We start from the raw sequence: 20,800 nt of genomic DNA on the forward strand, positions 1-20,800 counted from the left end.
AAAACCCATTCGCTACATTTAAATTCCTTTAATCCCTTATGAAAAGAAGCTTTTGTATTCGTCGTCTCACTTCAAAGAGTTTGTAACCACTTGGAGCTGTCAATCAAACTGTGAACTGATAGGCACCCCATTGTGATAATGAAAAGTTGTGAAATCAGTCCTGCAGCACTGATCCTGCAATGATAACCTTCAGGTGTATGTCAGCAGACAGAATGAAATATCAAGCACCCATTTTTTTTAAACACACAGAATTTTTTTTATTTAAAGGGCAGGACATTTAAACCCCTTGATAGTTTAACAGCTATATTGAGAATTCTCTTGACTGTTCTGTTGACAGACCTCTTGACAGCTGTCTTGACAGTTCCAATGAGTTGATGCACTTTATATGCACACTTATGTCTACTTTTAACAATCCCAAAAGGCACCTTACCACTCCCAGAAGGCATCTTACATCTCCCAAAAGTGTCCTGGGACCACATTCAAAAGGGTACCCTACATCCCCAAAGTACTCCAGCAGCTTTAGATCTTCTCTTATCTGGTCTAAAGTGCACATGTCATGTTTTAGACATACTACTAGCTGAAATCAGATCTAACTGAGGCAGCTGCACTTCAACACATGTATTTGCCTCTTTGAACCAAGAATGTGTAGATTAGAACCCCCCACCATTCCCCCACCTCCCCCCCGCCCTGTGAAAATGGTGGGGGTTGGCTTTAGGGAGGGAGTTGCAGATCTGGGCCTCTACCGCCATTTGCACAAAGATGGAGCGCCTCTCTATCTGCGTGAAAATTCAAGCCTTTGAATTCTTTCTAATTTACTAAGAAACTAACTGTACACCAGTATAACTAGCACAAGTCTTCGTATAGTTTTTCAAGTCATTTTCAGTTATTTAATATAATCTCAGTATAATCAGTGAGATACTGATTTAAAATGCTTACTTTCTGTGACAGCCCAATTTTCAGCTGCATTAATCAAACTGCACTAAATTACCACACTTACAGCCACTTGGTAATACAGAACTTGCATATTTTTGAAAAGAGAGACATGTTTCACCGGGGCAAACACAGGAATTGCCCAAATTTTTGTCCTCAGGGCTGCAAGAAGAAAAATTTCGGCAATATGTTTCTCTGTTCAGTCATTTTCACTCTTAATACATCGGGAAATATCTTTTAGAGCAAAAGATTTTTTTTTGTTGAAAAATTACATCCTGAAACACAGCCTGATTGTGTTGGTACATGGAAGATTTTACATTCAGCGATACATAAATGGGTGACATGCTCGGATCGCCGGCTGCATCCAAAGTGGAAACTGTACCCCAGTATATTCAGAATAAATATATAATAAGTTTGATTTCAGTCTAAAAATTATTAACAGCATGAACTCCTGGTATTTGCACACCCAGCCTAAGTAAATATATTTAGCTTAATTATGGATTTCTGCAAACTACAAATAAAAATGATTGATTTTGAAATGTTTTCTCCAAAGCATTTGAAGTATTCATGTTGCATTCAAAATAATAACTTATTTTGTGTAAAAAATTATGCTTCTGAATATGCAGATGTTTCCTGGTGAGGTTTTGCAGTGTGCTACTCATTTTGTGTTTAACATTATGCCCCAACCTTTTGGTTCCATTTTGTCCTTTCTGATTTGACTCAGTTGTACATCACCTGAAGCCAAGATAACAGAGTTTGAGTCACCTTTAGGACTCCACTCAGTTGGTTGTGAGGGCTATGAGAGAATGGCCCAGTTGTCACTCGCTGTCTGATTTTTCTCTCCAATGGATATCTTCAGCATTGACCTGGCCGAGATTGAGAGCTCAGCAAACTGGGGAACGGAATCTGCGTCCCACCAACATTTTGAGTGTGAAAACTGAGCAGATTGTGAACAGCCAAACTTGTGCCTCATCACTCAGTACATGTCAGGTGGTCAGAGGAGTGTACAACTGACACTGTGGGCCATCACACAGCAGAATGTTTAGGGATGGTGCAGAGTTAAGCTCAAATTTTTGTGACCGGGAGTTCACCAGAGTGGGGGTTCCAACCTCCACCCAATCACTCAATGAGATTGCAAGGTGAACAAAGCTCCATGATGTCAATATACCATCACTCAGTAAGATTCAGCAGAGTGGAGGATGGAGCTTGGCATCTTCAATGGTGCTGTGGCACTCTACATTATTGTGCAGACTAACAATCATTATAAACTGGATGATTGATAAATATGCTGTATTTGGAACGTTAGGTTGGGCAGTGGTTTAGGCTGTTAAAGCTGTGTATGTGAAAGTGGATTAAGCATATGTCATGGATACTGTATGTTCATCCGGAGCACACTACAATATTTTATATTTGAAATACTTTGTATTTAACAGGGTAATGATGGTTTGCCAGGTCGTCCTGGTTATCCTGGTGAACAGGGTACTGTTGGCCCAAAAGGTAAGAAGTTGGCCAACTCTACTTATCCATGTTAACTCCAATTTTCCTTTGCCGTGTGTGACTTGTTTGTTGCATTGCATGGTCCATTTAAGATTGCCGTGAGGCTGCCCCTGCACACACTTCAAAGGGAACATTGATTGTGCGTGACCTGCTTGTTGTGATAAGTTCTGGATTTCTGTGCTGCCACACACCCATGCAGCTTAAAGGAAATACTGCTTCTTACCCACCGTTACTTCTATATATTGAACATTGGCACTTTCACTAGAATCCCAACTAAAGTTGTTACAGTGAATTAGAAACTTGTGTTTATTTTGTTTTGTTCAATGCTGGATTTAAGAAACAAATTCAACTGTGGTTGGTAATAGCAGCCTGAGTGAGTTACTTGTGTTCCGCCAACCTTTAGGATTGGGACCCAAGAGGAGTTTGGAATCAAACCCGTGACTTACTGCTCAATGAGATCACAGGCTTAACAGCACAGGAGCAAACCTTTGTCTCCATGGGCAGAATCTTCCGGTTGGTGTTCAGGGGTGGTCCCGACACGCTGACGCATAAAATGACGCGCGATGTCATTGGGCGTGCCTCCCGACATCATCGTGCACCATCGCGATATTTCGTTCATAGGGCGTGCTGGAATTGGCTGCGCACTCACCGAAATGTTAAGGGCCTATTAAGGCCATTGAGAAATTAATTAAACTGGTTAAGAACACTGCCCGTCCAACCTTAAAGTTGGCGGGCAGGCGAAAAGCCCAAGCGGCCTTCGCGTTTTTCAGGAAACCTCATCCACGGGCAGGATGAGGTTTCCTGAAGCTTTTATAAATTAATTTAAAGATGTTCCCACGTTTACAAACATGTCCCAACTTATGTGACACAGTCACATGTGGGGACATGTTTGAATAAATTTTTAAACCGACTCTATAATAATTTTGTATCCATTCAATCTCCCCGAGGCAGCTCCGTGCCTCAGGGAGATTGCTGCGTTCTTCCGCGTACATGTGCGAAAGAACACTGGCCCCGACTCTCCCTCCTCCCCCCGCTCGCACAGATAGCGCTGAAGCGCTACAGAATGTGTATTACGCTGTGTGGGCCTTAATTGGTCTGCCCGTGTAAAATGGCGGCGCGCAGCCAATCATGGGCGGCATTCAGCTCCGCTCCTGCTCCTGCCCAGCCCTCCCACCATAGGAAGAATCCAGGCTCGTGAATTTTGAAGGAGCTGGATTAACATCAGTAAAGACCCAGGCATCAACACACTTGACTGCTGGAAGTATAATTGAGCAAGGTGGTTAAAAAATATCTGGGGTATTTTGGGTTTATAAATAGGGGAATAGAAATAAAAGCAAATAGATCATGCTAGAACTTTATAAGTCACTTGCTCGACCTCAGCTGAAGTATTGCGGACATTTCTGGGCACCACATTTCAGGAAGACCTTAGAGAGAGTATAGAAGGGTTTTCCAGGATGTTACCAGGGATGAGGGACTTCAGTTATGAGGAGAGGTTGGAAATGTTCAGTTTGTTCTCCTTGGAACAGAGAAGGTTCAGAGGTGACCAAATGGAGGTTTCCAAGATGATGAGGATTTTGATAAAGTGGGTTTTGGGGGTTTAGGGAGATGTTTGTGAGCGCTCGTACCCTTGATCTCCAGCCAATCTGCACAACCATGTAAAAAGGAGTGTTGGTAGGAGAAACCGGTGTCCCACAACTCCCCAACCCTCACTGATGACTCGAAGCAGCTGGTTGTGCACATCAGCGGCCATACCCCAGGACCTCGATTCAGCAGTTGTGAAAAACTAAGTGAGGGACCCATCGGCTTTGGCTGGTGTGGTGTGGGAACATCACTAAGTGCATAATGATTGGGCACAGTGGATGAGGCAAAAGATCTGAACGAGCTATTAGGACAATGGCTCAGAAGGCAAAGGCCAGCACAGTGTGTGTGACACATCTAGAGCACTGTCATGACGCTTAGGAAAGCATGTGGCCAATCGCTTGTGAAGAGTCTGGGACCCTACACAGTATGACCCCATAGTTAGTCATGAAAAGTCATAGTTGAAGAATGTGTGACATAGCAGATTTCCTGGTAGGAGTAGCTACAAGTAGAACAGAGGAGAGAAAAGCTATTCCCCCTCGCAAGTGGATCAATAACCAGAGGTCATAGATTTAAAATCATTGGCAAAAAAATCCCAGAGGGAAGACGAGGCCAATCTTTTGTCAGGATTTGGAAAGCTCTATCTGAAAAGGTGGTGGAAGCTGACTTCTTAGATAATTTTAAAGCAGAGTTGGACAGATATTTGAGGATGAGGAATTTACAGGGCTGCGGGCAAGATGTAGGGTGTGTGGGACTAAGCACGACTGCTCCATCAAAGAGCCAGCACAGACATGATGGGCTGAATGGGCTCCTGTGCTGTAAATTACTATGATTCCATGATGACTACAATTAATATCATTAATATATTAGCATTAATATCAGCAGAGAGGCAATCATTTACTATGGCCAGAATTTTGACCTTGGTGGGCATGAGGGCCCCACCGGTTCAGCGGTGGGCGGGCAGCCGAACTCTGCCGCCGAAACGGGGGGTGGAGGGATTCCCCATCTGTCAAAGTGCACTCTTGCACGCATGCGTCTGAAAGAGCGCACTGCTCCCTGAGACTAAGTGCTGTCTCAGGGACAATGCTGAATGGAGCTTTAGTGAAGGATGAGGACAAGAGAGTGTCTCCATAACCAGTGAGATTTAAGCATAAGAAAGAAACAGAAGAATGATGGAGAAAGTGGCTTAATTACAGTAAGCTAATTAGAGTCTATTCAGGTACAGAAGAAGAAATGAAGAGAGAAAAAGAAATATTGGATTAAGGGAGGAAGAAAAAGAGACAGAAAAGTAAGAAAAAACTAAATTTAAAATGTATAGTGTTTTATGTCTCGAAGAAGAATTTACAGCATGCAGGAATGAGACGCCACAGTTCAAGTTGCTCCTTTTCTGGGCTGGAGAGGTTGGTTGGCAATGCATTAACACTGCTACATTCCAGCCCTAGCTTTCAGTGATAAATTTAATTCAAGTTCTTGCGTGAAACCAGCAGGTTTTTAAAAATAATGGGCAGGTTGAGTTTGCTGTTTGTGAGAAGCAAACAATGGAGTGGCATAAAGTGACCAACAAGTTCTGGAGATTCACAATTCATGGGGCATGTCTCTTAATTCCCTGAACTCGCTGCCTGACTTGAACATTAATAACAGTAGGCACCATGAACTCGCCATCATTTTGGACCACTGTATTTCCAAGAATCCATATTTTTGTTACTGTGATCCATGGACAAAAGTTGGTTTCTGCAGCTTGGGCTTCTTTATTAGGTATGAAATATCCAGATTTACAAACACTCCCTCATTTTCCGAAAGACTTATAAATGGGATCAAGTTGTCCCATTTCAGAATCACTATCTCATACGTGCATTGAGAATTGTTGGTATTTGTCTTGCTTTTTTATGTTGAAGAGTGTGACAAAGTGAAAGCCTATAATGGAGATTGTGCTATCCCAGCATTCACAGCAGTAGTGAGATCCCTTTATTAAAATGTTAGGGTTCATTGTTGCATCATTAACTTGTCCATATGACAGGAAACTCTCTCTTGACTATACAGGTGAGCGTGGTGATATACTTCGTGCCCCAGGTGATGTAGGAATAAAAGGAGAGCCTGGTCAAGCAGGATACCCAGGTGAGATAAATGGAGTTATCCCTCTGAGTATTCTGTTCTTTACACGCCATGCAGAATATCTTATATTTTCTGCCAGCTGCCTCCACCATTTTGGAGGTTCAGACTGCTAGGTCTGTTAAATCAGTACCTGACTGGTTGGCTGGAGTAGAAATTCAAGCGGCAGGAGACAACCGCTGGAGACCCATGGAAGATGTCGCTGGCAAGAAGCGCGGCAGCCAAAATTCACACAGCAAACTCCCACAAACAGCCATGTGATAATGACCAGATAATCTGTTTTTGTAGCTGAAAGATAAATATTGGCCAGGACGCCAGAGAGAACTCCACTCTTCTTTAACATGGCACAATGGGATCTTTCACTTCCACCCGAGCAGGCAGGTGGGGCCTCAGTTTATCAATGGGCCACCTTAAATATGGCACCTCTGACAGTGTAGCACTCCCTCAGCGTTGTCATGGAGCGTCAGCCCTGGAGTGGGATTTGAACCCAGAACCTTATGACTCAGTTGCAAGAGTGCTAGCAACTGATCCACAGCTGACACCGAAGAGGAGAGGAAAAAAAAGTTGGAATGAAAAGTAATCTAAAATATACTGCCTCACTGCAGTTGAATTAAAGCAGGACGAGCTTGTTCTGCAGGGCAGACAATGAGACCAAGTGACTTGTAAAAGGATGTTGGAATTCTTTGCAACTGTTCTTAACCGTTCACGTGAACATTCAAAAAATTCTTGGACAGGAAAAAACTCATTGGTCGAGCTAACCTGCCTCATGATGTTGTGATGCTTCATCCATGATATAGACACTCCCTACCCACCCAGAGCCATGCCAACCTCTGAGGGAGACAGAAGACCAGATTTTAAAAATCCAGACCAATTAAAGTGGAAATCTGGAAAATACCACTCCTGCCCCTCAAAACCAATCCTGGAGACCACACTGACCCTATGTTCTTCCCAGTCATTTGGAAGGTATTTACATATATATTGGCAAGGTGTTTTACCATGTTGTGATTTCCTCTAATTTCAGGTGAAAGAGGGAGAACTGGTTTGCGCGGTGATCCTGGTTTCTCTGGTAGTCCTGGGCCTAGTGGAGTCAAAGGATCACCAGGAGAAAGTGGCCGTCCAGGTGGCCCAGGTGAGAATCTATACTGTATTGTGTAAACTTGGAAGCATGACACAGAGCAGGCCATTCAGCCCAATAAGACTGTGGCAGCAGTGTCTCTTCAACTGAATCTGTCTCGTCTTATTTCATTACCCTGACTTTCTCCACCTATTGTAGAACCTCTCCTAAACCTCTTCTCTATCAAACATTTTTGGAGAAGAGATGCCTGTTTTGTGCAGCGTGGCAGAGGTCTGGAAGGAATTGAGCTCATGGCCTATTGCTCAGATGTCACGGGCACTGTGTACATTTTAAAATGTGCAGATCATCACCTCAGTACTGCTCTAACGTTGGGTCTGCACCTACCACAGTATGGCTGCTTCAATGAGTGCAAGCTGATCAGTGCGACCAGGAGCTTTCCTGAGGTGCAATGTTTCTCAGCTTCATCACAAGCCACAGAGATAAGAATGCTTTAAAAGATTGCTTTGAGGTCATCTTACCAAACCATTTCTTTTGCTTTGTTCTTCTGTGCTTAGGTGCTCCCGGGCTGCAAGGGGCTCCTGGAACTCCAGGTTACCAAGGATTGCAAGGACGTGCGGGTCCTCCAGGGCCTTCAGCTCAATTTAGTCGACCAGGACAGAAAGGTGTCTGCTATTGCTACCCCAGTGTTACGCTTAGATGTGCATTATTATAAGAACTGTGGAAGTGTGAAAAGACAATTCATCCCATCTACCTTGGCCTATCACCCATTTGCTGTTTTGGGGCCCAAACTGACCATTGCACAATTAATTTTTTTCTTATAACAATTTCTTATTCCTCTCCTTCTCGCTGAATGGATCATCAATCCAGCTCTTTCTGGAATGCGAGTACATAGATTGCACTGCAACCTGTTTGAAGAGCTGATGGCTCCAAGCTTCAGTTTAGTTTGTGGATTCTTCAACCTATAGTTATGCTTACATGTCCATCCATCTTTCTCTAATCTATTAGGATAACCTTTCCTTTTTCAACTGCTTTGTTGGGTGCTTGACAGGCACAGCAAAACAGAGATGAACAATGCCTATAAATTGAGAGGCACCCTTGATTTCCCTGTCATGGGCCTTTAGCAGGCCTGTTATACTACAGGTGGAGGCCTCCCCTAGCTGAGCAGAACCTTGAAGTAGGGATTGGGGTGGTGGAAATGAGCATTGATCTAGCTGTGCTGGTGGTCCTGGAGCAATAAGAGCCCAAAAAATTGAGAAGCAACCAATTGCTCGCCATCCACCATCAGATTACCCGGTAACATCTCCATGGACTCTCTAACCTGCAGAAGTCCCAGCATGAAGCTCAACACCGGGTTGCTTCAAGTGTCCCTCTGCTGAGCTGATCAGTGGATCAACAACAAGGAAAGCAATGCATCCTCCCACCTCCTAACCATTCTAATGTTGGGTGTGTACCCTTTGCAAGCTCAGGCCCAGTTACATTGCATGGAGAAGACCCAAGAAATCCAAGAGCAGGATAGTGGGAATGGGGGGAGAAAGAGCAAGCCTCCTCCATTTATTTCCTCTTTGCTGCAGTTGGGAACAAAACATTCTGCAGCTGTAAGAAGATGATAGACCCTTCTATTAATATCACATGGAAAACATACATTACCTGTCCATGTCACACACGGACTTGTGACACCCACTCCATCACACAGTATTGCAGGCAGTCCAATTGTTCTAAAACTGCACATCCTGCAACTCAGTGTGGGCAATGCAATGGGAGATTTGCCATTTGTTTTAAAGAACAAATGACCTTCTTCCTCCTTATTTGTCTTTAAGAAAAGAGAATAGCGCTGAATGAATGGCTTTGTGAATTGCCATAAACATCAGAGAAGGAATAAAATAAAGACATGCAAGTTATTGATGCAACGAGTCGTTAACTCTATTTCAGGGTTCTATTTCAGGCAGGTTTTAATATTATTGCTTAAGTGAAGGATATAAGCTACCTGGCAGTATAGCACTGAATAGGACAGAAAAAAACCATTTTGCTATGGTTGGCCTCTCACAGAGTGCAAAAAATTATATACACAATATGCTGCCTATAGCACTCAATTGCTTTTCCACCAGATACCTCTCCAAATCCTCCTTAAAATTACTGATATTTCAAATTCAATCTCCCCTATGTGCAGTCCATTCCAAACATTCAGGTTTATGTGAAATAGTTATATCTGATTGTCTCTTTTAAAATTACTTCCATGTCCCCTTATTGTCATTCTCTGGACCATAATAAAGTTTCTCGGGCATATTTTAAGGATCTTGACTCCTCCCTACACCTCTCTACTTTCTTACGGTATTCCTTAAGCTGAATTCACTTCTGTCAGCACTCCCCTTGCCCACTATTATCTGTAAGACCGTCAGTGTTTATTGTTGATTCCATTGTTCATTTAGTTCTTTGTATCAAGAATAATGGTCATTTCTGTTCCACCAGGACTCCTAGGCGCTCCAGGACTAGATGGTTTGAATGGTTTGCCTGGACCTAAAGGGCCCTCAGGAACACCAGGTACTTACCAATAAGAGCTTTGTTAAATTCTCTTTGGGATTGAGGTGTTACCTGGTCCCTTTACCAGGATCAGGTACTCCTCTGTGATGTTCTTATGGGTTGTGATGTATTTGCAGTCTAAAGAATTGAGTCATACGAATAGGGGAAGAATGCATTCTTATTCTAATTACACAATCAGGCCAATGCTGGCCTGGCAGAAACCGGGTGGACAGTTAAAATACCAGCGACTACTCACTTACTGCGGTTCCAGTTTTTCCACAGGTTGGAAGTTTGCCCAGGTAAGTAAGACACCTGTCAGAAGGGAGCAGACCTCAGCCTCAAATATGTGGGTTGGGTCCTTATGATCACCATTGAGACCCGACTGCAATGTTTGTCTGAGGCCCTCGTGGTGATCCCCACTGGTCCAGCATTGCAGCAAGCTGGAGCAGGGCCAGAGAACCCATAAAACTGAGTAAGTGTCATTTTATTTTGGTTTCTCCATGGGCTGGCAGGGCCCTTCCTAACCCCCTATCTGACTGCTGAGACAGGCGAGCAAGGGGCAGCTGGCCAATGGGCAGAGCATAGTTTTGGGTGGCAGGAGGACACCCATCTGGAATGAATGAAGAGTCACCGGCACCAAGGTAAGTCAGAGGACTGTGCTTTTAGAGGGTCAGCCCTTTCATGGTGGCGTGGCGGAGGGTGTGGTTGAGGTTGGGGGGTGGGTAAGGGGGTGGGGGGTGGGTAACCTAGGGCAATATTGGCCTAAACTTTCTTTTTGAGGCCAGGGGTTGCAATTCCTGCTTTTCCCACAAGAAAAGTAAAAGAAAAAGTTTGTTTTGACCTCTTCTGGCTCTGCTCCTTGGAAACATTGGGAAAGTGGGCAACGAACAGGACATCAGTGGATAATTCTTATGGCTGATTTTAACTGTCCACTCATCCAATTTCCATCGGGGGTAGCATTAAAACCACCTCCTTTGTTTGTTTTCTGAAGAAGAGAACTTGTTGCACAATGAAAAATCACAGAATGCATTACAGGTGATGTAGTTTATTTAAGCAGTGCTCACTGAACATGCATTTAATAGGTTGAACTTCACAGTCAGCTGCAAAGCAAAGACACTCGCCGCTGACCTTGATAAAAGTTGCCCATCAAGATGTAGTGACCTCTATGGATTTCTCTTTTCCCAATGTCAGTTTGAATCTTGCGCTAGGTCAAAGGTATCACCAAGCATCAGCAGCTGTGATGTCACTATGCAGGGCAAACAGCCAATCAGATTGAGGTTTTCTCACCGACAGCCAAAAAGGAGGTAAAGATCACTGATCCCTTACCATTTGATTTTAAATATTACAGATAGTGAAACAAATGATTGGGACAGACACGTGGGATTGAATTAGAACCTAAAATAAGCAAACTGTAAAAAAAAGTATATTTTTTTATAATCTGTGAAGTTTCTTAAAATAATGACAACATTTGACATTCAACAAATGTACAATTACTCTTTCAGGACCACTGAGGCTATTCGCCAATTATTATGAAATTAGTACTCAGTTAAAGAACCCTGTTATGCCTCAGTCAACAAGATGTAATATTTTCAGGGTTTTTATAGTAAGACAGAAAGTGTAAAAGTGGAAACTTTCCTCAGTTCAGTGATTTCTAATTGGTAGCTTTCTGGGGGAACCTCAACAGTGCATCCTCTGGAATATTGTAGAAGCACTGGCAGCAGCTTTTGGATTTTTACATCTAAGTGTGCATGTGTGGACTCCAGAAATTGCTATCATTTGCAGTGGAGTAATAACAATGGAATGCTGACAGTTTCACCATCATTACTGCTGCAAATCCAGTCCAAGGTCCTCCTGTTTAGGAGAACAGAAATACAAATGGAGTAGACAGTGAAGGAAATTTTTTCAGCTTTAAGCCAAAGTTATTGGCTGGCAATTTCCACAAAATTTGCTCTCCTGGGTTTTCAGCACCCATCTAGCAAATCTGTACGAACACAACAGGATCAACTTTGTGGATATTCCCAGCCATTGTCTCAAAATTGAGTGGACACTTATTTCCTGATGTTCTAACTGTTTAGGTGTTGGTTTGGCGGCACTGCCAGGACCTCCTGGCCTTCCTGGGCTAAAGGGTGAATACGGTACACCAGGAACTGGTATAGGGACACCAGGATATCCTGGACCAAAGGGACTTCGAGGAGATCCAGGTAATTTAGAAAATCAATTGTAATTATTCAATATCACTAGACAGGATTTTGTGCTATGAATCTGTTTGGTGGCAAACATGGTAATTAGCTTCTTGACTAAAGTGATGAGTGTGTTGCCACAAGGAATTTGTACTTCAGTATCTTTACCGCTAGTGTTTTACTTCGCCACAATAAGGCATGATATTTGTTATGTGTTAGGCTTGCATGTTACATTACTGGAACTTATCCCATTATACAGAGCCTCGGTAGGTTGAATCTTGACAGGGGGCTAGCTGTGTAGATGTAGGGTGTGAAATTTCCGTCAGGAAAGCCAGAAGTTCAGAGTTCCCCACATGCTGTGCAGTTTTGAATCCACAGTGTGTACAGTTTTCCTTTGACACATTCCCCATCTGCCTAAGTCAGCCTATATGACAGACCCCACTTCCTGCCAAGAGGAGGCTGCAGTTAAGTCACCTGCTGCTGCCAGTGGGTGTGATATTCCTGATAGCCAGCTGGTGAAGGAAGAAACTAGCGCCAGCATTTACTTGAAATAGCTTTATTCATGGAATGAAACATCACAGGTATAGATCTCCTGGCTCCACTCTACTCCCCTGTCAGTAGGTGCCTCTTTTTATGTGTTCAAGTAACCATTCAATCAATGCCCTTCACCTAGATGTACTTAACCTCTTCAAGACAAAAAGCTTCAACATGTCTCTCTTTTTCAGCAGTGCTCAAGTTCTGTACTGCCAATGACTATTTACTTAACCTCTATTGATACAATTAATAGTGGGGGTATCAGGGTAAGATCAGGACTGTTCAACCATCTCACTCAAACCTAACCTACCCATTTTTGGAGCTTAAATTCGACCCAGTGAATTTGATGCTGTAATGGCTGGGATGTCTGTTCAGTTATCTTTGGCCACCTAATTGTTGAAGCCTGCATGAAGGAACCCCCTCAGTAGCTTGGTGGTACCCTGTGGTTTGATGCTGTTGGATACAGACCTAGAAGATCCCAGGTTTGATCTCTGATCCATGCTATGTTTAAGCTGATCTCAACAAGATGGTGCTGGAAATAATCATCCCATTCCCAGAGCAGGGAATGGGAAAAGTCAGCCAATGTTATTGCAGAAGATTCTATCCATTGACCTCTGATGCCAAAGTAAAGGGGAAGCTAGAACAATAGATGAGGGAGAAAGGAATGGAAGGATGGGTTGATACAGTGAGATGAGTAGGGAGGTAAAAGGCTCATGTGGAATGTAAACACTGACATAGACCAATTGGCCCGAATGGCCAGTTTCTGTGCTGTAATTGCTTTGTAATTCTGTTAAAAGATGGTGGGTAAGGACAGGCTCAGGGTCAGCGATGACATCTGCCTTTCATTGTCCAGGGCCACACATGGAGAATTTGGACACATTCTTGTTGGTATTGCTTATCCATGCTCCAGTGTATTCAGTGCATATAGGATTGAAGGATAAAGAAGGAAAAAGGGCAAATGATAATTGGTTTCCTGCCTTTCTTCCATTCCTTAAGCTTAAAGCTCTCAACATAATTTACATCCAAAGCTTCCAATACATAGAGTTACTTCCTGACTACGTGACATGAATATCTGGGGCAAAACTGCTATATATTGGTCTGAAATTTATCATGGCCGCTGATATTAAAAAATATATTTTGGTCATTGACCTTTTGAAATGAAATGGATAATCTGATGATACAACTGCTTGGTGTTATAAGTTGTGTTATGTAGTGATAAGGACTTTCTAATCTTAGGAGAAATACAAGGTTGGAAAACACTTCTAAAGTAGGAATGGAAAATTGGACTGCAGGAACTGAGCAACTACAGGAGTAATTTAAATCTAGCTCAGATGACAGGAAGCCGACATGATCAGATTGGCTGCTGGTTTTACACCCTACATTGTCATTGGCTTCCTACCAGCCAGGCTATATTAAAAATGCCCCAATGTATTGCTCAGGTTTCCCACTTGTTGTCCAGAACAAGGATTGGAGGACCCATGTCTATCTGTGCACCACGTTGAACACCTTGGGACCAGGCAATGAATCCTCCCTGGAACACTCAACTATGTTCCCATTTCAAATCTGCTGTACCCTGTTTCATTCTGGCACATAATATGTCGGGGCCCTAGGAGGTAAAGTTAACCAGAATTCCAACGTCATCCCAACCATTCTACCTCCTGTTACTCTGGTCAGACTGGAAAGGGGCCAGACACAGATACTGTACGCCCTGCCACCATTGGAATCCCCTGCAGGCTATTTATTTTGGACAACGACTCAGCAATACTGAGTCCCTCCCTATTTCTATGCTCATTTTCTCTGCCTCCTCCAATTGCTCCAGCAGGCCCTGAGGAAAATTTGGGACCCTTAAAAAGTTGACAGGTGGATGGAGAAACAAGATGTTCAGCCAATGCCCATAAAGGAGGAGAGCGCACGATGCAGGGAGAGTTAAGGAGAGAAACTAATTTGCAGAGACACTACCGTACCCTTGTTACCTCTCAAATAAAAAAAGACTTTCGTTATTTTAAGTTGAAAAGAAATTAAGGCTATTGTTTATAGTTCTCAGCCTATCCAAAATAATTGTTCAATTTATTAACTGCTCACTGCTCCATTAGGTGATAGTGGACCATCGGGTCTTCCAGGAAAACCAGGTCCTCCGGGAAGCACAGTCGTTTCAAACATACCTGGGAAGCCAGGTGATATTGGTCCACCTGGATTTGATGGTGAAGGAGGTAAGGTATTATTCCCTTTTCAGAAACAACACAAAGAGAGTAAATCTCTTCTGTCTGTTCATCCTGGTGTATGTACTGCCTCCCTATGAAAACTGGCAATGCTGAAATTAATTGCTTACGCCCAAGCACTTATACTAATAGTTGACTTAGTTCTGACCTGATTTTTGAAGGACCTAGTTGTGATTAAAAAGGTAATTGAAAATGTTTGTGTCATCCATATTTAAGTGAGAAATGGGATTATATGGAAATTGGATTCAGCCTCCATCTTTTCTGTGCTTTAATGTGTCATGTTTCCTACCTATCTGTTTTTGTACTTCCTGTTCACTCCTTTTTGAGTTTCCTGGCCGTATCTTGGTGACATGATTGTGATAGGGGCTGAATTTCTTTTACACTTCTCCCAGATCGCTGCCATAACTGCAGTAGAACTTCAGCAGGAACCCAGTTTACACATGTTTACGGACTTTTCAAGTTGCGGTGGTGGAGCCGAAGAAACCCAAGGAAATTCACCCCATTGGTGTCACTTTAGTTTGGGAAGCACTGCTATGAAATGGTTCGCCAGTGGCAGTCTATCCCTTGACGTTCAACAGCTTTACAATCCCTGAATTCCCCATCATCAACAGCCTTAAAGGTTACCATTGACCAGAACCTGAACTGGACCAGCCCATATAAATACTGTGGCTATAACGACAGGTCAGAGGCTGGGAATTCTGTGGAGAGTAACTCGCCTCCTAACTCCCAAAGCCTGTCTACCGTCTACAAGGCACAGGTCAGAGTATGTTGGAGAACTCTCCACTCACCTGAATGAGTGCAGCTCCAACAGCACTCAAGAAGCTCGACACTATCCATCACAAAGAAGCCTGCTTGATTGACACCCCACTCACCACCTTAAGTATTCACTCTCTTCACCACCAATGCACAGTGGCAACAATGTGCACTATCTACAAGATGCACTGCAACAACTCACCAAGTCTCCTTAGATCACACTTTCCAAACCTAGAAGAAGGACAGCAGGTGTGAGGGAACACCACCACCTGCAAGCTCCCCTGCAGGTCACACACTATCCTGATTTAAAACTATATTATTGTTCCTTCTCTGTCATTGAGTCAGCATCCTGGAACTCCCTTCCTAACAGCACTCCCTAAAAGGCAACTCACCACCATCTTCTCAAGGGCAATTAGGGTGGGCAATAAGTGCTGGCCTAGTCAGTGAAGCTTACATTCAATCAATGAAGCATAGTTTGGGCTCAGTTCTTATTAGAATAAAGTGCTTAGTGGAACCTTTCTTGTCTGTTTCACAATTCATTATATATGCACACAACATTGCTTTTGACACTGGTCATTGAAATAAGCAGGGCATACACTGAAGGATAGCACTTTTGGAAGTTAATGTGAAGGACACCGGATGGGAAAAGGCTATTGAAGGTTGAGGTGATGGTAATGTGCACAGGATGAGCTGATAGAAGAGCGATAATAGATGGAAACCTGTGGAAATGGCACAAGCGAGAGAGTGGTTTCTTTGGGCACTCTGGGTATTAGAAATGACAAACTCATCGTAGCTATGGTCTGATCCCAACAACTACAGTCCTGACTACAAGCTGTGAGGTTCACAGTTAGCTGTGCCTGGTTTGTTTGACTCCAATTTGTATCAACATCAAACGGATGAATATAGTGGCAATGGCTTTGCTATTGGAATATTACATGAGAAACTGTACTGCTTCATATATCCTAACCCACACCTCTTGCTCAGACATCACCCTGTATTTTGCTGATCTGTAGTGCCTCATGGTCCCCCAAATTCCTTCAATTAAAAATAAGCATTCCCATGTTTGCATGCCTTTTGGGGCTCACCCCTTCCTAACTCTGTAACCTCCCCTACCCTAGCTGTACAACATTCTGAAATCACTGCATAGCTCCAAGTCCAGCCTCTTCTCTATCGCCCATGTGCCTCGCCTCACCATTAGCACTTGCGCTTTCAGCTGTCCTGGTCCCATGCTCTGGAAACCTCTCCCTAAACCTTGCCACCTTTGTTTCCTCCTTTTATATCCCATTGATCAAGTTTTTAGGTGCTCTTCAAAAAAAAAGAATGCACTGCACATTCTGTTGTTTCAAAAACTGGGCCCGTGACCTTTTGCTGGTCCTAGATGGCTTGTCAAACAATTACTGGTAAATGTGAAACGTTTGTGCTCATGAAAACTTCCTTTTTACACTTTGTAGGTTTTCCAGGCCCACCTGGTCCTCCTGGGCAGCCAGGCTTGGGTTTTGAAAGGGGGGAACCTGGTAACCCAGGCCTTCCCGGGGCCTCAGGACGAGGAGGCCTGCGGGGGAACCCTGGGCCTCCTGGAATCCCAGGAGCCCCAGGCACTCCAGGATTGAAGGGTAAGCAATGAAGTGTAACTTTTATCCTTCTTAGTAAAACATTCCACTAGTTCCAGCAGACGGGTCAACGCCTATTGAAGATTAAATATATACACAAGGGTATACACCTGTGTCCAGTTTATCTACCTCCCTGATCAGCGTTCACAATGCTCCAAGATTTCTTGAGCAAGAGAGAGATGGCAGGTCCGCATAAGGCTGCCAATCAGCACATTTTTAAGCGAGAAGGAAGATCAGAAAATGATGGAAAAACTCAGCAGGCCTGACAGCATCCGTGGAGAGAAAAACAGAGTTGATGTTTCGAGTCCGTATGATCCTTCTTCAGAGCCGGACATTCGGAATGTCAACTCTGCTTTTTCCTCCTCAGATGCTGTCAGGCCTGCTGAGTTTTTCCAGCTGTTTCTTTTTTTCTTTCAGATTTCCAGCATCTGCAGTATTTTGCTTTTATCTCAGCACATTTTTAATCTGCCTTTCAGTATGTTGTAGATTGGGAGAGGGTAGTAGTTTATTCTGAAAGTGACCCTTTCATTCCTTTGTTATCTTCCTTCTTTAACCTTTTTTTTATAATTACAGAAGTGGCCAGATTTTTTTTAAATGCTGCTTTTCCTTGTTTAAATCGAACAGTTATCTTTTTCTGTTTGTAGTACAATAGATGTTTTCTAATTGTGATTTCTTTGTATTTGAATGTGTGACTCAATATGCAGTGAACTCTACACTTCAGAAGAGAAACTGAAACTCCCTTATGGTTCACTGGGCAATTTGCTGTCCAGTGTGGAACTGAGCCATAGTCACTAGGGAGGTTCATTTCCAGATTCATTTCCCATTTGATGGGCAGAAGCTGAAGTGCAATATTTGGCCTTGGCTGCCCTAGGCTTGGGGATTGAACAATTCAGATATGGTTCCTATTTCTGATTGCTATCCAATGACCTGACCAATAGTATATATATGTAGATGTTGTGTTAGGTTGATTTGTGGCACTTTCACAGTTGAATAGCCTGCTAACAAACAATATCTGGGAGTATATATGAATAATGACCATATCGGTGTAATACTGAATTTGATGATGCTGGCAGAACCATTCCTAGCAATGAAGGGAGAACACTAACAACGGCCCGTAACTTCCGAGTTCCAGGGCAGTGTATCTAGGAGATACCCCAAAGATGCGCTGGGGAACAACCCCCGGAGGTTCCCAGGTAAGGATTGCATGGCAATTGCCTGTGAAGTTCAAACTTCCAATGGGCAATTGCCTTGTAATTGGAACCATCCGAAAAAGCAATTTAAATCACGAACCTCAGATACTTCTGACTGTCATACAGCAATAGTTAACCCAGAAACAGAAGAATTAAAAACACTTTTAGCTTCTGGGTAACTGTTGCACTGACCTCCCCAGCACCCCCGTGGGACACCTGACTAACCCCACCCCCACACTACACACCCCCCCAACCCCCACCGGACCACCCTCTGCATCTTCCCAAGCCCTAATGGGACTACTCCTCCAACCCCTCCATAAACCCCCACGGGACCAGCCCACCACCCCAGAGGGATCCCCCCAACTACCCGCCCATCCCCATACTAGTCCCCCACCCCACCCTGACTGCCCCCCCCCCCCCCCCACCCCCAAGGGACTCCGCAACCCACATGGGACATCTCGACTATGCACCCCTGACTGCGCCCACCCCCAACTGCAACCCCCACTCCAATTGCAACGCCTTGACTGCACAGCCCCCTCACCGACCGTGCACACCTCCCCATCTGAAACACCCCGTCAGCATACCCACCCCCAACTGCATACCCCCGCCCATGACTGCACTCCCCTGATTGCGCCACCTCCACAGTTGCACCACCCCCCGACTGCACACGCCCCCCACAACCACCTCTCCCAACCATTCAATCCAACCAACATGAAACCCTCCTCACGACTACAGAAACACCACCCGACTGCCCCACCCAACCTCCCTCCCAACCACCCATAAACCAACGCAAGAGTACCCTTTACCTTTATATGATATAATCAGCTGAAAAGTGGGGATTAGAAACTGAATATTAATGTTTTCAAGTTTAAATTTTGTGAGAACCTTTTTTTAGGCTGATGTGAAGGGCTAATAAACCTGATGGTGGGTATAAGGTAATAATAAAAAGTTCAATTCTTTGTTTTAGGCCAAAGGTCAGAACAAGGCAGAATGGGATTTCCAGGTACAGATGGTCCTCTAGGCGATCAAGGTTACCCAGGACCCAAAGGGGACCCTGGTGCTCAAGGTAAGTTATGTTTTATTGCAGTGACATATATGGTGGGCATTCTCTCTAGGAATCGGTTATCCATGGCAAACTTTGTTCAATGGATAAAATAAAATTGTTGAAGATTCGGCAATTCAGTAAGAGAACTTAGCATCATTTGTATTCCATTTCAGAATCAATTGCAACATTGGTGAAAATTGATTACAAAGGGGTAGAGACTAGTTACAAAGGGGTAGCAATCAGTTGCAAAGAGGTAGAAATTTGCAATCATTTCACATGTTTTCCAAGTACAAAATGGGTACCATGAAGTCAAATTCTGCATCGTACTGCGTGGTGCCAAAATGGCCGCAGAAGTGTGGCCAGCACCCTCTTCGCTCAGTGATTGGCCTTGATGACTATTTGAATCAAACCCAGGTAACATTTATATAGGTTAATAAGGATCCTGCTGCACCTGGATTGGGAGCTTTTGTGAAATTGGTGCCTTTGTGTGCCTGAAACGTCACTTCCTTAACCTGCCTAACAAATCATGGCAGGAACAGTCAACAAGCAGTGTTTACATGCTGTATTTAGAGGGATCCTCATCACCATTAAATTAAGGTGTCTGGTTTGTTGTTTTAGTGACCTTCCACTAGGGGTGCTTGAGGCCCCCACGATGCGTGACCTCAAGGAATTGTGGCCATATAGAACTTGTCTGCAGACTGCTGGATCTCAGTGCAGGCCCAGGTAGTCTGATTGTCTGGCATGCTCTGCAACCTGTGCCCACTTCTGTTGGGCAGTTTGCCATGGCAACTAATGGATAGAAGATGCCCCTCCTTCTGCTGATCTCCTTTCTTTCTGGGCCTTGTAGCTTCTGCTGTGCCTATCCATTCTACAAACAGGCAACAATCTTGCCTGCATAATTCTCCAGGCTCTTACCTGATATGTTGTTTACCACCGAGACAATGCGTGACAATGTGTTATAACGGATGGGCAGTTGCTATAACTTAAAAGACTGGTAAAAAGCCATTTGTGAACCTGAACCACACATATTGAATCCAGATGTCAAAGGAATGTATCTGAGATCAATGCCTCATCATTCAAGAATGCTGGAGCATTGTACAACATTTCTAACTGGTGATCTGAATTTTGCTATTTTACTGAAAGCCAAAGGGAAAGCAAGCATAAAAAACATGTTCTCTCCAGGGGAGATTCCAGGCACTATCCCCCCTCATGGATAGCAACAGGAACCAGAGTTGCGGGGCTGGGATTGTGCCTCGGCTATCAGTACAGGTGTCCACAGGCCCCATGCAGAAGAGATGCCCTCAACATTGATCCACACAGTATGCCAACAGGTGCACTCCAGTGTAACAGCCAGAACCATGACCTGTGTAAATTCAGGGCCTGTATTCTGTTCATGTATTGGTGATCAGATTTATAATCAGTGCCTTGTTTTGCTAGACTGTTCTCCAACTCACTATCCTTAAAACCAAAAGATCATACATGAATGATCATAGTAGTCAGTACTTGTGAAAGTGTTTCATGTTGTGATCTCTGGGTGACACTACCATTTAGCTAGATAATGGT

The 20,800-nt window shown here is 43.8% G+C and overlaps 1 protein-coding gene across 4 annotated transcripts in view; it reads left to right on the forward strand.

Moving 5' to 3' along the window:
• Positions 1 to 20,800, forward strand: part of col4a6 (collagen, type IV, alpha 6) — a 419,493-nt gene that overhangs the window by 384,702 nt on the left and 13,991 nt on the right. For all 4 annotated transcript variants that reach the window (XM_041194995.1, XM_041194994.1, XM_041194996.1 and 1 more), the window contains 9 exons: positions 2,364 to 2,427; positions 6,046 to 6,120; positions 7,136 to 7,243; positions 7,744 to 7,851; positions 9,656 to 9,727; positions 11,782 to 11,907; positions 14,514 to 14,630; positions 16,844 to 17,005; positions 19,160 to 19,258. In XM_041194995.1, the coding sequence (XP_041050929.1) occupies positions 2,364 to 2,427; positions 6,046 to 6,120; positions 7,136 to 7,243; positions 7,744 to 7,851; positions 9,656 to 9,727; positions 11,782 to 11,907; positions 14,514 to 14,630; positions 16,844 to 17,005; positions 19,160 to 19,258 (931 nt within the window). The remainder of the gene's footprint in view (positions 1 to 2,363; positions 2,428 to 6,045; positions 6,121 to 7,135; positions 7,244 to 7,743; positions 7,852 to 9,655; positions 9,728 to 11,781; positions 11,908 to 14,513; positions 14,631 to 16,843; positions 17,006 to 19,159; positions 19,259 to 20,800) is intronic.

Source organism: Carcharodon carcharias, chromosome 9 (genome assembly GCF_017639515.1).
Source record: "Carcharodon carcharias isolate sCarCar2 chromosome 9, sCarCar2.pri, whole genome shotgun sequence".
Classification (NCBI taxonomy): domain Eukaryota; kingdom Metazoa; phylum Chordata; class Chondrichthyes; order Lamniformes; family Lamnidae; genus Carcharodon; species Carcharodon carcharias.